General features: G+C 46.5%; 1 protein-coding gene across 5 annotated transcripts; it reads left to right on the top strand.

Annotated features, from left to right (window-relative positions):
- Nucleotides 1–548: 548 nt before the first annotated feature.
- Nucleotides 549–13,244, top strand: CCRL2 (C-C motif chemokine receptor like 2). 5 transcript variants are annotated; one of them, XM_073010283.1, is made up of 4 exons: nt 549–711; nt 8,039–11,222; nt 11,477–11,502; nt 11,789–13,244. In XM_073010283.1, the coding sequence occupies exon 4, from the start codon at nt 11,801–11,803 to the stop codon at nt 12,833–12,835; it is 1,035 nt and encodes a 344-aa protein (XP_072866384.1). In that variant the 5' UTR covers nt 549–711; nt 8,039–11,222; nt 11,477–11,502; nt 11,789–11,800; the 3' UTR covers nt 12,836–13,244. The 5 variants fall into 5 exon arrangements, with proteins under 5 accessions (XP_072866384.1, XP_072866383.1, XP_072866382.1 ...); XM_073010282.1 differs by lacking the exon at nt 11,477–11,502 and having other exon boundaries at nt 550–711; nt 11,109–11,222; XM_073010281.1 differs by lacking the exon at nt 11,477–11,502 and having other exon boundaries at nt 550–711.
- Nucleotides 13,245–14,729: the final 1,485 nt, after the last annotated feature.

Below are 14,729 nucleotides of genomic sequence, written 5' to 3'. Positions count from 1 at the left end.
AGAATATAGAAGAAACCTCTTCCAAGGTAGGAAAGTCCTGAGTGGAGAGAAGTTAATGGATCTGAAGGCTGCAAGGGAAGACTTGGATCATCAGGACTTTTAGAGAGGCATATGGTCAAGGCTTGAGTCCTGGCCCATTGAAAAGGAGAGCACTGGTTTCAGGATGTGGGTCAATTAGTTTGGTTTTCAGGACAGGCTGAGTTGGATATCCTGGGGGACCTGCAGGTGGCAGTGTCAGGGGAAGCTGGATGTGCTGACAGTGAACTCAGCAGAATGAGTGGAGATCTACATCTGGGGTCACAGGCAGTGGATGCCGTAGGGTGGACTCAATAGGTCAAGCAGAACCCCGAGGGATACAGGCAGCAAAGGGAGCCCTAAAGAACAATGAGGAGATGTGCCAAGAAAGAGCCAAATCCAGGGCTTTGTAGCAGCCCAGGTGAGAGGGCTTGGGGAGTAAGAGGAAGTGTCAGCAATGTCAAATGTTGCAGAGACATAGAGTAAGACAAAATAGGAAAAAACATCCACGGAACCCTGTGATGCAATCACAATGCAGAACTCCTGCCTGGTCTTCTCCTCTGCCCACTCGTGGCAAAGGAATACAAAGTAATGTTCCCTCCTTCCCCTAGAAAAACGCAACTTCTGCCCCCAAGCTCTGGGCTCTCCGGAGAGGACAGGACCAGCCTCTGAAGTTTGAAGATCCTGGTTGACCAGGTAGGGAAGGAGCCCTTTCCAAGACCCTTTCCAGAAGGTGGGACTGAGATGGGAACTGTGGACTCTGTGCAGATGTAGGAGCTGGCTCCAGTCAAGTGCTAGGAAGCTGTGGGTTCTGGGAAGGGAGAGGCTCTGGAGCCTCTGTGGAGACTCTGGGACTGTCTCCACAGAGGAGTCTCTGGGGGAGTCTTTGGGGGAGATGTGAGCAGGAAGAAGCAGGGCCTTGACACTCCCCAGCTTAAGAGTCTCACCATCCAGACTGAAGACCAGGCCTAAACCCTTTCCTGTACAGTTGCAATGTGTCATTTAATTTTACTAAAGGGAATATTTTTTGAATGAGGATGCTACTTAGTATATTAATTTTTACCTGTATTCATAAAAGAAACTTTTCTTGATTATTTAAGATTATTCATATCAGACCAGTGTCTGATTATTCATATCAGACCATATCAACCCAACTGACCCTGTGAAAACTGGGCACTTCACACTCCAGTGATGATGGATGAGTCCCTAGCAGCATAGTTTAGGGGAGCGAGTGGGCAGTGTGGCCTCCTGTGCACGTGACTTCCTCCTTCGGTGTGCCCATATGTGGGTTCCGTGGTCTTGTGACACTGTGGCTTTAGAAATTTCAGTTTCCATTTTCTATCATTCAGAGTAAATGAAATTTGCAGGAAATTCAGAACTCTCTTCCTGTACAGTGGATGCTGTGGGACTCTGCCCAGATGTCCTCTTCAAGTCAATGCATCTCTCCATGCCCCCATCCCTGTAGATGGGAACAGAGGTGCTGGAACTCACAGCTACTCCCCTTTGTGGGAACTGTAGCTGCCTGCCCTGGCAATGCCCCCTTCCCAGGGATGGCTGAGCCAATGACTGGCTAATGTCGGATTGCAGAGGCCTGGCGCCCTCCCCTCAATTCCTAATTCCTTGTAGGAATAACTGAGGCCTCCTCTGTGACCACATGGGGAGCTTTCCCTCTGCCCGGTCCTATCTTGTTCTCTCCTTTCCAGTTGTGTCTCCTGGAAACCCTCCCTACAAGTCTGCTGCACACAACCCTCCTTCTCAGAGGGCCTGAGCCCTGGATTCCCAGGAATCCAACCTAAAATAGTCTGGCACTTGGTTTCAACTTTCTCTTTTACTAAGACTCAGTCACAGGTGCCAATAAGTAATAAAATGTCACCACCTTGAATTCTATCACTCTTTTCTTGCCCCATCTCTGAGAGACAAGTAAGTGATCCCTCAAGAACCTGAAAAGCAGACATTAGGAGGAAAGAAGTAGGGGGGAAGAGGCCCACTCCTCACCTGGCCAGCTCCATGCATCCTTGACTGAGGTGACACCTTCCCTGGGGAACTCTCCCCTGCCCCTCCTGAGCCAGGCTGGGCGCCCTTGAGACGGCTCCCATCGCTCCTGTGTGCTCCCCCAGCTTGGCACATGACTCCGTGAATTATAATCAGTTCTGCACGTGAATCTCCCTCTAGAATGTCAGTGCCATGAGGACAGAGGACAGTTCCACTTCGTTCACTATTTTCTCCCCAGGGTCTGGCAAAGTTCCTGGGACTTGGGAGAGGTGTCCTTCAGGAGCTTGGCAGAAGCCAAACAGCACGCTTAAGTAGGGCAACTGAGGCGAGTTTAATGAAGGATTCCATACAAAGATTTGGACAGGGTATAGGGAGGCCACAATACACAGCGTGGTGCCTGGTGCCAGTGAGAGCAGGTCACCATTCCCACTGCAAGGCCAGACGGAGCAAGGGGAGGGAGCTGCCTGACAAGAGCTGCCCTTATGTCAAGGGACACATCAGCCCACTGAGACCACATCAGGAGGGAGCCAGGGCCTGATTCCCCTGAACTTGCTCTCCAATCTTCTGCCTAAAATTTCCCATCAGCCAAACACAACTGAAAATCGAAAGACAGGGGAGCCTGCTGTTAATAAGGTGAGCTTCCCCCGGAATAAAGCTGGGTAGAGAGTGGAGAATGGATATGGAAGGGCAAAAGGAAGATTTATAAGACAGTGGGCACTAAATACCTACAAGATGAATAAAGGGACCACATTTTACAACAAATGTGAACCCAGGGAGACCAATCTCAGTGGAATGGTGGGGGCAGAAGCCAGGCTGCAGAGTGTAGAGTGGGGAATAAGCAGTGATGAAGTAGAAACAGAGTTTGGACAACTAATGAAGCTGCCTGGATGGTCAGACCAATGTTTGGGGTCAAGGGTGGGTTTGTAATCTTTATTTAAGGGAGGGATCTGAGCATTTAAAAATTCTGAATAATCTAATAGAGAGGAAAAAGTTGGGACTCAAAGAAAATGTGGGAAAAAATGATGAAGGTTAAACGGAATGAGATCCAGAGTGCAGGGGGAGAGATTAGCCTTTGGTGTAAGAGCAGCAACTCTGCCTGTAGAGAGAGGAAAAATGTAGACATACCACAGTTGCACTTTAAGTTGGGGCCTGAGGAGTTGAGGAGTTCTGAGAAAAGCAGAAGATGAGATCATTTCCTGAGAGTAAATGTGAGTCATTAGAATGGGGGTGAAGAGACTGGAAGCTTTAGGCAGCTTGAAATAGTTGATGGAAAAATGGGATAAAGTGACAACTTGTCACACTCAGAAGAGTTATCAGAGAATCTAGAAGAATCTCTGGACGTTAGTTGAAGATCTTAAATTACTGATGTATCTTGTCCACGTAGTTAAGTGGTTTTATTTATTTTTATTTTTTTGAAACAAGGTCTCACTCTGGCACCCAGGCTTGAGTGTAGTAGTAGCACAATCACAGCTCAGTGCAATGTCTGCCTCCTGGGCTCAAGCAATCCTCCCACCCCAGCCTCCCGGGCCTGGGATTACAGACACACACCACCACTCCCAGCTATGTTTTGTATATTTTGTAGAGACATGGTCTTGCCATATTGGCCAAGCTGGTCTTGAACTCCTGGGCTCAAGCAATCTGCCCACCTCGGTCTCCCAAAGTGCTGGCATTACAAGCTTGAGCCCCGCTGCTAAGTGGTTTTATTTATTTATTTTTATTTTTTTGAGACGGAGTCTTGCTGTGTCGCCCAGGCTGGTGTGCAGTGGCATGATCTCGGCTCACTGCAAGCTCCGCCTCCTGGGTTCACACCATTCTCCTGCCTCAGCCTCCTGAGTAGCTGGGACTACAGGCACCCACCACCACGCCGGGCTAATTTTTTGAATTTTTAGTAGATACAGGTTTCACCGTGTTAGCCAGGATGGTCTCGATCTCCTGACCTCGCAATCCACCCGCTTCAGCCTCCCAAAGTGCTGGGATTACAGGCTTGAGCCCAGCTGCTAAGTGGTTTTAAACAGCTGTTCTCAGAAACACACACTCACAGAAAAAATGTAGAGGAGAATTTATCTAAGGCTGGATCTTCAAGAGAGGTCAGGGTGTTGACAATAGAACGACTAAGTGATAGACTACTGGATTTCAGCTAGACAAAGAGGGATGTGACCATGGGAGGGGCTGATAGTCAGAGGCTGGAGGGCTTGATGAACAACACATATTACAGAAAGAATAAATGGCGTGAGAGAAACCAAAGGAGTAAAAGTTGTCATCAGAAAAGCGAGCAATTTTATTTTGAGAGTTCAGTGGTAAATCAATGGTAACAAACCTCAGCTGGGTACTAGTGGCGTGAAACCGAAGGCCAGAGAGTTGGGTTAATGAGCTGAGACTTGGGCACCAGATGGGCATCCACATGGACAACCAAGCCACCAGGATGATATGGGACTCTGGGGTGAATAGAAGCCCCTTATCCATGTGCACAAGTCTTGAATAAAATAGGGGCAACCAGGCAGTCAGTGGATGATAGCAGTGAGGTGGAGCAGAGGGCGATGTAGTCGGAGGACTGGAGCCCACAGCAGTCTCCTTTATATCTGGAAGGGAATTAATAGTCAAAAAGTGGCACTGAGGCCAAGGATGTCACCTTCTGACTCCCAAATCTGAGACAGAAGTGAGAGGGAAGGAGTATCCTCAAGGGACAGGAGACGGTGCGAATGTTTTGGGCATAAATCAAAGATATCAGGGAGATTGTCAGAATTCAGGTTCCAGAGACACAGAGGAAAAGCATGGGAGAAAATGGAATATTGGGAGGTGAGGTTAGGGCAGAGGAAGCACAAAGCAGAGAACAAGGAATAGAAAAAGTCATATGAGCTGAGGAGTTAGCCAAACATGACAGAATGGAAATATGATGGAATTAAGTGGCTTTATGTGTTCCAAAAGGATTGGTCCACGCAGGCCACAGGTAAATGGGAGGTAAGAAGAAAGGGATTGAGATGCAGCAAAATGTATTGCTTCATGGTAAGCAAAGGACTCAAGACTCTAGAAAATTATGTCCTTCCTTCCAAGAATATGTTAGTCCAAATCTTTCAAGATACAGAACCCAGGGTGGGGTCTGGCATACAAGAAGTGTAACAGAGGAAATGTCTGTGACATTTGCAGGACTGCAAAGGGAGCCAGGAGAAGCTGGGAAAGCCAGCAGGTCTGACTCCAAGTGAAGGAGATGGGGAAGGACATGAAGGTTTGGCTGAAGCATGTGCCAAAGGCACCCATCAGAGGAGTCCCTGTTCAAGACATGGGCCTGTCATAGTGTCCCTAATAGGGTCATGGAGTGGGAGCAGCCCATGGAGGGCACAGCCTTGGCATGAATGCAGACATGGGTCTCAGAGAACAGCAGCTGGGCCCCTCAGTCAATTACGGTCCCTCAGAGTTGGGCAGGGGATGAACTAGACCACACAGTAATATTTATTTATTATTAATTAAATTAATAATAGTAACTGATTAAATTAATTAATTACACAGTAATATTTGCATGTATAAGGAAGCATTTCTCAGAATATGCTCACTGAACTTTTAGCCTATAAGTATCTGTATGAAAATTTTAAAAGGGGTTCGAAACATTTTGGGAAACACTCCATACTTTTCTTCCTCGTGGAGGATCATAATCCCTATTAGCATATGAAGGGCTCGGAGAAGTCCTGTAGTAAAGAAATTTGCTTTAATTTTTCAGTCCAGCTATTTTTCAAACTTAAATGAGCAATAGCCTCCCATCCTTTTTTCTACACTTTTTAGCATACTGCAGAATAAACTGAACATGCATTGAGAAAGACTGCTTTAGGGAATAGTTAACACCATTTCACTCCCAGTAAGCACATATAAAATCTGTATTTCCAGGGTGGATTATCAACACAGTTGCATTTTAGAAGTATTATCTGCCCTCCCAGGTATCACAGCCACTACGTGTTGGGTGCTGAGTGGAATTTTAGGGATCAGCCAACGACAGGAAAGAAAATCTGGGGCAGGATAAGATGGTCTCAGAAGCTGTAAAATTATATGCCGTTATTTGCCTCTTCGATCTACTAATCAATATCAAACAATTAGTTCAGAAGAAAATTGATTGTTTTCTCTAAGTAGTTTTTCTACATTTCCCATTAAGAAGCAGTACTATTTAAAACTTATAATGGCTATTATGTGAGATTATCACTATCATAGTTTTTCTCTATAAAAATTTTCTGTAACATTATTTGCTAATAAAAATTAGATAATGGATTGATTAATTGATAATCTAAGAAAGATTGTATTTGAAGAAGCCATAGTAAGGGACAGATTAAGTTATCATCAGTCTAAACATTCTAATACTTATTTTTCTTTTTTTGAAACTTTCCACATTTGTTATTATACATTTAAATAATAATTTTTTAGACTTTTATTTTAGGTTCTGGGGTACATGTGAAGGTTTGTTACATAGGTAAACTTTTGTCATGGGGGTTTGTAGTACAAATTATGTCATCACTCAGATATGAAGCCCAGTACTCGATAGGTATTTTTTCTGCTCCTCTCCCTCCTCCCACCCTCCAATCTCAAGTAGACCCAGTGTCCGTTGTTCCCTTCTTTGAGTTCATGTGTTCTCATCATTTAGCTCCCACTTATAAGTGAGAATACGAGGTATTTGGTTTTCTGTTCCTGTGTTAGTTTCCTAAGGATAATAGCCTCCAGTTCCATTCATGTTTCCACAAAAAAACGTGATCTCGTTCTTTTCATGGCTGCATAGTATTCCATGGTGTATATGTGCCACATTTTCTTTATCTAATCTGTCATTGACGGGCATTTAGGTTGATTCCATGTCTTTGCTACTGTGAATAGTGCCACAATGAACGTTCACATGCATGTGTCTTTATGGTAGAATGATTTATATTCCTCTGGGTATATACCCAGTAATGGAATTGCTGGGTTGAATGGTAGTTCTGTTTTTAGCTCTTTGGTCTAATACCTATTTCTCAAGATCAAGTCAGATCTCTAAAAAAGGCATCATCCTAGCATTCTCCCATCCCTTCCCTAAACTAAATTTAATGTGTGTATCAATCAGCATATAGTCAAGACAGAAACCACACCAGTAGTTTGAACAATGAACATTAAATATAAAGAGTTATTAACTTATAAAAGGGTATGAACTACTAAAGGGGGTAAGGAGAACTCTAAAGAATGCAGGAATGGCAGATGTAGAGAGCAGCCACGACCTCTAAGCTAAGGCAGAGCAGCCAAGGAAGGGGCGAACTAAAAAATGCCCTGCCTCCCCAGCTGATCCACACTTGCTGGAGAGGGTGTGGCTGCAACCCAATGGATGCCCAAGAAGTTTGCTGAGTTGTGGCAGGTTGGGGCTGGTGAGCAGGAAACTGCCCGAAGGGGTACCAGAGAGATTTCCAAGAACGTGAGCATGCCTATGGCAAGGAAGATGCTCTTGGGGTGCCAGCAAAATTTACTGGGAAGCTACCCACTAGAGTGCCAGCAAAAGTCAGCAGGAAGCCACTGTCATGCTGTTGGCAAAATTCACCGGGCAGTGGGCACTGCAGGGTCTCCACCCAGCACTGGCAAATCAGCCAAAAGAACAAAAACAAAATAAAAACAAATCCTGGAACCAGAAAGAAAAAACTCTGCCTCTTACTGTGACCCTCTTCTGCCTTCTATAGCAGCTGGCAAAGGAGAAATGTTTATGGGGTCCAGCTCTAGACTCACAAGGCAGAACACAGAAGAGTGGATGAAGAGCTGAAAGGCAATAAATCGATAACTGGAGCCTCACATCCTTTGCCTTTTTTATTGAGGGTCAATATATTAAGAAGAATGTCTGCGTCTTCAGTAAAATTATTGCTAAGGTTATCACCCAGTGTGTGTTTTCCACCACCCTGATATAAGAACTTAGTGACAAGAAAGAATGAGATAATGATCATGAACTATTGGACCTAACCATTTGTGGCTTTGGTGCCCATCATCTCAGCAAGGCTTTCTCTCTCTCTCTCTCTCTTTCTCTCTCTCTCTCTCTCTCTTTTTTTAGATGGTGTCGTCCTCTGTCGCCCAGGCTGAAGTGCAGTGGCAGGATCTCGGCTCACTGCAACCTCCGCCTCCTGGTTTCGAGTGATTCTCCTGCCTCAGCCTCCTGAGTAGCTGGGATTACAGGCATCCGCCACCACCCCTCCTGGCTAATTTTTGCATTTTTAGTAGAGATGGAGTTTTGCCATGTCGGCCAGCCTAGTCTCAAACTCCTGACTTCAAGTGATCCACCCACCTCAGCCTCCCAAAGTGCTGGGATTACAGGCGTGAGCCACCACGCCCAGCTCTCAGCAAGGCTTTCTCTGACTACACTATTTAAAACGTGATCCCTGAGCCACCTTGGCCTCTCTTGCTCTCCTTCCCTGCTTCACTTTCTCCATAGCACTTCTCTCCTACTAACCTACAATTTACTTGCTTAGTTTCTGTCTGTAGAATGTGAGCTCCACGAAGGTCAGGATTTTTCCCTGTTTTGTCCATCGATGCATCCCCAGGACCTGGAACTGAGCTGGGCACAGGCTAGGCACTCTAGAAATACTAGCTGAATAATTCAGTTGAGTAAATGAGTGATCTACACGAAGTGGGGAATGAGAGTATACAGTGATAGTTCCTTTGACTAAAACTGGGGATGAATTACAGTGATAAAGAGGAACTCAGACCTTCAAAGGTAAGGTTTGTGGGCCACTTGCCAAGGCTGCAGAATGTGGTGTCGTTTCCCAAGGAGGAGGTCCTATTATGGCTTCAGATATTAGAATGATAAAGAGAACTTTCCTTTCCCCTCAACCGCAGCCTTCTAAACCCTTCCTTCCTTCCTACGTAGATGAGGTTTCAAGGACCTCATGGCCTGAATGTGGACAGGCAGAATGCTGGGAATCAGGCAAAAATAAAATAATACTGAAAGTGAAGGCCATGCTAACATTAGGAAGTCAGGGTGATCCCGAATTTACAAAACATTTTTCTTTGGGAAACTTCATACCTCACATTATTCTGTGTTTTTCCTCGGGAAATTTCACAGCTCACATGATTCTGTGACATGTGGTACATGAGGTGCCCAACTGCTGTTTTTGTCCTCCGCTAATGAGGAAGAGTGTGTGTACTCCCGGGGTTTTGCAAGTTTCAAAGTCTGACTTGACTTTCCTTCCTTTTTCTGGAACTGATCCATAAGCATGGAAAGTAAAGCTGCCCGCACCTATTCATTCAAGGTCCTGAGTGTCCTGCCCAGCTGCAGGAGTTGGAGAGACCCAGGAGGAGGGGCCGCTGCTGATCCCAGGCTGCAGGGGGTGGGAAGAGAGTCCCAGGGCATGGTGACCCCCACTCACTCACTCACAGGAGACCCACACGAGAGAGAAAAGGGCACTTACAGCTTAGGTTCCCGCCAGCACCAACCCCTCTGCCATCAAACATCACCGTGTTTCTCTTTCTGCCTTGACTTTTGGCACACATGGAGTTAAATTTAATACTCAATCACATATTTGTCTGGGCTCTTTGTATGTTTGTTTTTCTCTTAATAGTTCTCTCTCTGCCCCTCCTCTCCCTGCCTCTCCTCCTCCTCCTCCTCCTCCTTCTTCTTTTTTTTTTTTTTCCCCCAGGGACAGCGTCTCACTCTGCCACCCAGGCCGGAGTGCAGAGTGGCATGATTGTGGCTCACTGCAGGCTTAAACTCCTGGGCTCAAGTGATCATCCCACCTCAGCCTCTCGAATGTCTGGGATTACAGGCACTTGCCACTGCATCTGACTAATTTTTATATTGTTTATAGATACGGGGTCTCACTATGTTGCCCAGGCTGGCCACGATCTCCTGGGCTCAACCAACCCTCCCACCTCAGGCTTCTGAGCAGCTGAGACTATAGGAATGTGCCGCAGTGCCAGGCTAGTTTCTTAATTTTCTATTTTGACAGGTACACATTTTGTATTCAATCCTACCTCAGACACATCTGTGGTGTGAAAAGGATGTCATTTAATCAATATATAAATTCTAAGCAAATAGGTCTGGTCCCCAAATTAGGTTAGTCGCAGCTGCTGAGTTGTTGACCCAAGAGAAGTTCATCTAGATTTTTACAGTATTTTCAAGTTCCTCTTCTCAGTTCATCCTTCTTCCAAACCGTGCCCTCCCCTCCCACCCTCTTCCCACAGCCTCCCCTCCCCGCAGCCTCCTCCCACCATTCCAAATCTGGGCTGTTCTCTCAATTTCCTTCTCTCTGGCCTCAAACCTACCCTAGCCCCCAGCCTCAGTTTGGGGTTAAACTTGTCCCCCTCACATTCTCTCCCACGCGACTTGATGTCACCTCTGTGTCGTCACCACAGCACTTTCCTCTTCTGGGTTCTCCTTTGCAGAGTGACGTCAGCTCCCCCATGAGCCCCAGCACCAATCACTTCCGGCTGCTTGCAAATCCCTTTGCTTTCCTCCATGTTGACACCCGGGGCAGCCCTATGCTCGCTGCTGCTGAGGCCCCACCTCTGCCCCTGGCCTTTTCCCAACTGACATCACCCTGTAGCTTCCATTTTCCTGGAATTCTCTTTTGAGGCCTCAGTCTTTAGACAAAGCACACAGTGTCCCTCAAAAATGACAATAAAAACCCAAACACTGTGACTCTCATGGCAGCTTCCTGGTCCCCATATCGAATCAGCGGGTGGGTTTCTGTAAACACTGGTGAGAGGCCACCTCAGAGGATCAGGACCCTCAGGTCTGGACTCGTGGTCACCATGAACATTCCTCTCTGCTGACGGTAGCTGGTACCTGTCACCTACTCAGAGTGTCACATGCCGCAAGCCAGAGGGTCTTGGCAGGTCTCAGCACCTTGACATCACTTCCTTGCTATCACTCAGAGCAGCAGTGACACAGTTCCCTTATCTCAGGCGGCCAGAAGACGACTGTCAAAGGTCACAGGGAAATCAAAGGCGGGGTACAGGGCCAGAGGGAGGAGGGAACTACTTCCCGGTTGCTCTCAGACGCTTCGGAGATCCTCTGGAGGCCTGGGGGAGCTTTAGAGTTCTTTATTTCAGTAGGTCTCTGAGCTCTGTGAGTGGCGGGGGTAGAGCCACCAGGGGAATCCGCAGTGGTTTCTCGTGCCCCTCAGGGTCAGGAGCAGTCTGATCAAAAGGAGGCCATCCACTGTCTGGGGCCATTCCCACAGCTCCCGGATGCTGGGTCTGGAGGCTTCGCCCTTCCCCGCCAGGAGCTCGGCCCAGTGGTAAGTCATCTGCATGTCATCTATGTATTTAACCCCTCATGGCCATGTTGATGCTGAGCATGGTTTCACTTTTGCAAACATTTGTTTATGCCCTTCAAGAGAAAAACATCTCAGCTGTTACAGGAAGCTGCTTTGGGGGGTGAGCAAACTTCTTAAACACGCAGAAATTATGATCTACACCCGCTTCTTAAAAGCAAGCCATGGTACTTGGTTCTCTTTAATGATATATTTTCTTTCATATTGTGTTCATGTAGGCAAGTCCTGTTTCTGCTGAAAGAAGGTAAGTTCTACAAAGATGGTGTCGTGCCAGCTTTATTTCCCGTGGCACCTGGAGCACTGCTAAGCACTTACATGCTTGACAAGTAGATTGAGGATGGTGCTGCTCTGGGGAAGTGGGCACACGTGAAAGAAATGTTTATTTCAATCTTCTGAAATAGGAAACTCCTCTGGCTAAAATGTAGCTTCAGAAAGGGAAAGTGGGGCTGTTTGAATCAGGGTCCAGTTTGTTGTTTCCTCCAGGATAAGACAGCTGTTGGAGGGGAAAATCATCTCCCGTTTCTCCGCAGGGCAGCCTGAATATGGCCAATTACACGCTGGCACCAGAGGATGAATATGATGTCCTCATAGAAGGTGAACTGGAGAGCGACGAGGCAGAGCAATGTGACAAGTATGATGCCTGGGCACTCTCAGCCCAGCTGGTGCCGTCGCTCTGCTCTGCTGTGTTCGTGGTCGGTGTCCTGGACAATCTCCTGGTTGTGCTTATCCTGGTAAAATATAAAGGACTCAAACGCGTGGAAAATATCTATCTTCTAAACTTGGCAGTTTCTAACTTGTGTTTCTTGCTTACCCTGCCCTTCTGGGCTCACGCTGGTGGCGATCCCATGTGTAAAATTCTCATTGGACTGTACTTTGTGGGCCTGTACAGTGAGACATTTTTCAATTGCCTTCTGACCGTGCAAAGGTACCTAGTGTTTTTGCACAAGGGAAACTTTTTCTCAGTCAGGAGGAGGGTGCCCTGTGGCATCGTCACAAGTGCCGTGGCGTGGGTAACAGCCATTCTGGCCACTGTGCCCGAATTTGCGGTTTATAAACCTCAGATGGGAGACCCGAAATACAAGTGTGCATTTAGCAGAACTCCCTTCCTGCCAGCTGATGAGACATTCTGGAAGCATTTTCTGACTTTAAAAATGAACGTTTCGGTTCTTGTCTTTCCCCTATTTATTTTTACATTTCTCTATGTGCAAATGAGAAAAACACTAAGGTTCGGGGAGCAGAGGTATAGCCTTTTCAAGCTTGTTTTTGCCATAATGGTAGTCTTCCTTCTGATGTGGGCGCCCTACAATATCGCACTTTTCCTGTCCACTTTCAAAGAACATTTCTCCCTGAGTGACTGCAAGAGCAACTACAACCTCGACAAAAGTGTTCTCATCACTAAACTCATCGCCACCACCCACTGCTGCGTCAACCCTCTCCTGTATGTCTTTCTTGATGGGACATTTAGGAAATACCTCTGCCGTTTTTTCCATCGGCGTAGTAACACCCTACATCAACCCAGGCGGCAGTTTGCACAAGGCACATCGAGGGAAGAACCTGACCGTTCCACCGAAGTGTAAACTAGCATCCACCAAAGGCAAGACGACTAAACATGGATTTTCATCTTTTTGCATTATTTCACTTAAATTTTTTACACACTTGTATACAAAATCGGATACAGGAAGAAAAGGGAAAGGTGAGCTAACATTTGCTAAGCATTGAATTTGTCTCAGGCACTGTGCAAGGTCCTTTACAAACGCGAGCTCCTTCACCTCCTGCCACTTGTCTGTAGTGTGGATGGGACTAGTCTCATTTCTCTGAGAAGAAAACTGAGGCTCGGAAATTTGTCTAAGATCACACAAGTAGGAAGTGGCAGAACTGATTCTCCAGCCCTGGTAGCGTTTGCTCAGAGCCTACGCTTGGTCCAGAACATCAAACTCCAAACCCTGGGGACAAACTGCATGAAATAAATGTATTTTAAAACATCTATTTAATGTATTTTAAAATAATTCATAAGTTGCTTTTAAAACCAATTTAACTACATTCCGAATTATAAGCAGCACATTTATATGGGAGTAATTTTTCAGGTGCATTTTCTCGCAGTTGATGAGAAGAACCAGCTAGCTGGAAGCTGTGGAAAAAAAGAGGTAAGGTAACTTGTTCTGAGGAAGTTCTCTAAATTCTCTTGGTCACTCGCCACACCCTTAAGTCCCCAGCTTCCCCTAACCCAAGGTTTCTGATATTTTCTTGTACTTTATCAAAACTATGGAATCTTAGGAGATTTAACAAAAGCAAATGAGAAATTCTGTTTAGAATGTCTAACAAAATGAATGTTTTGTCCTTTTAAGTATAACACATACCTCAGGCCTCACCAGCACATAACTACAAAATGTTGTCCCACTTCCTTTCTATGGCTGAGTCAGTAGAACACAGGCTCCCACTTGCCACATCAGCAGAAGGTCACCTCAACATGTGAGCTACCTCCCCGGGGACCCCCCAGATCTGTAAGGATGATGCATCCTTGATCCTAAAAACATTTTCCTGTTCCTGGTGTTCAGAACTGGACTCCACACTCACTGGTCTCTTTATAATCTTGCTTCTGGTCCTTTGAGGCATCAAAGCTACCAGCACCTTGCTGCCAGGGGACAATGATTGCTCACAGCTGAGTCCTGCAGACACAGGGCCTGGGCTGGCTGCCTCCTCCTGCTGGCCCAGCATCTTGCTTGCACTAAAGAGAACTGGAGGATTGGCACTGATACTTGCTGAAAACCTACCCAGGCCACCCACTACTGCTGCACTCCAGGGCAGCAGCCCACACTCCTCCCCTCCTGGCATCAGGCACATGTTCACAGCATTGAATCTTACAGGAAAGCAGTGGAACCCTGTCTCTCCTTCACAGGAGGCACGTGCCTTCCTAGCCAAAAATTATGATACCCACGGGCACAGCATCTCACATAGGGACACATAGAGATGTCTGACTCATTAAAACCCAAGTCTCTGGCCAATTAAAAGTGGTCCTTAAAGTCTTACTCAATAGTGGTGGAAGGAAATTTGCTCTATATTGATGAAATGAGGTGCAGAATATCTGATTTTCCAAACATGAGAATTCTCCATATGTCACCCCATAACCAAAGACCCCCTATTTGTGTTAGACGAAACATTCAAAAAGCCTATTAGGATAGTGGATGAGACCCCCAAGGGACATGCTTATATAACAATAACTGGCTCCAAACCATATTCCATGGCAGTGGCTCTCAAACGCCAGCACACATCGCAAGCCCTATGCTGAAACACAGAGTTCGGGGCCCCACCCCTGAGTTTCTGGTTCAGGAGGTCTGGAGTGGGACCTCCGAATATGCATTTCTAACAGATTCCCAGGGGATGCGGATACTGCTAACCCGGGCCCTCCTTCTGAGCACCACTGTTCCAGGGAGAAGGAACTCAGTTAAGTAAGGGTTTGGCTTTGTCCTGAGG

This window comes from Chlorocebus sabaeus, chromosome 22 (genome assembly GCF_047675955.1).
Source record: "Chlorocebus sabaeus isolate Y175 chromosome 22, mChlSab1.0.hap1, whole genome shotgun sequence".
In the NCBI taxonomy this organism is placed as follows: Eukaryota; Metazoa; Chordata; class Mammalia; order Primates; family Cercopithecidae; genus Chlorocebus; species Chlorocebus sabaeus.
The sequence above is the reverse complement of the archived record's forward strand: the minus strand, read 5'-3'. Positions and strand labels throughout refer to the sequence as shown.

Coding starts and splice junctions, on each gene's coding strand:
- CCRL2 (XM_073010283.1), top strand. CDS start 11,801: ATGGCCAATTACACGCTGGCACCAGAGGATGAATATGATGTCCTCATA.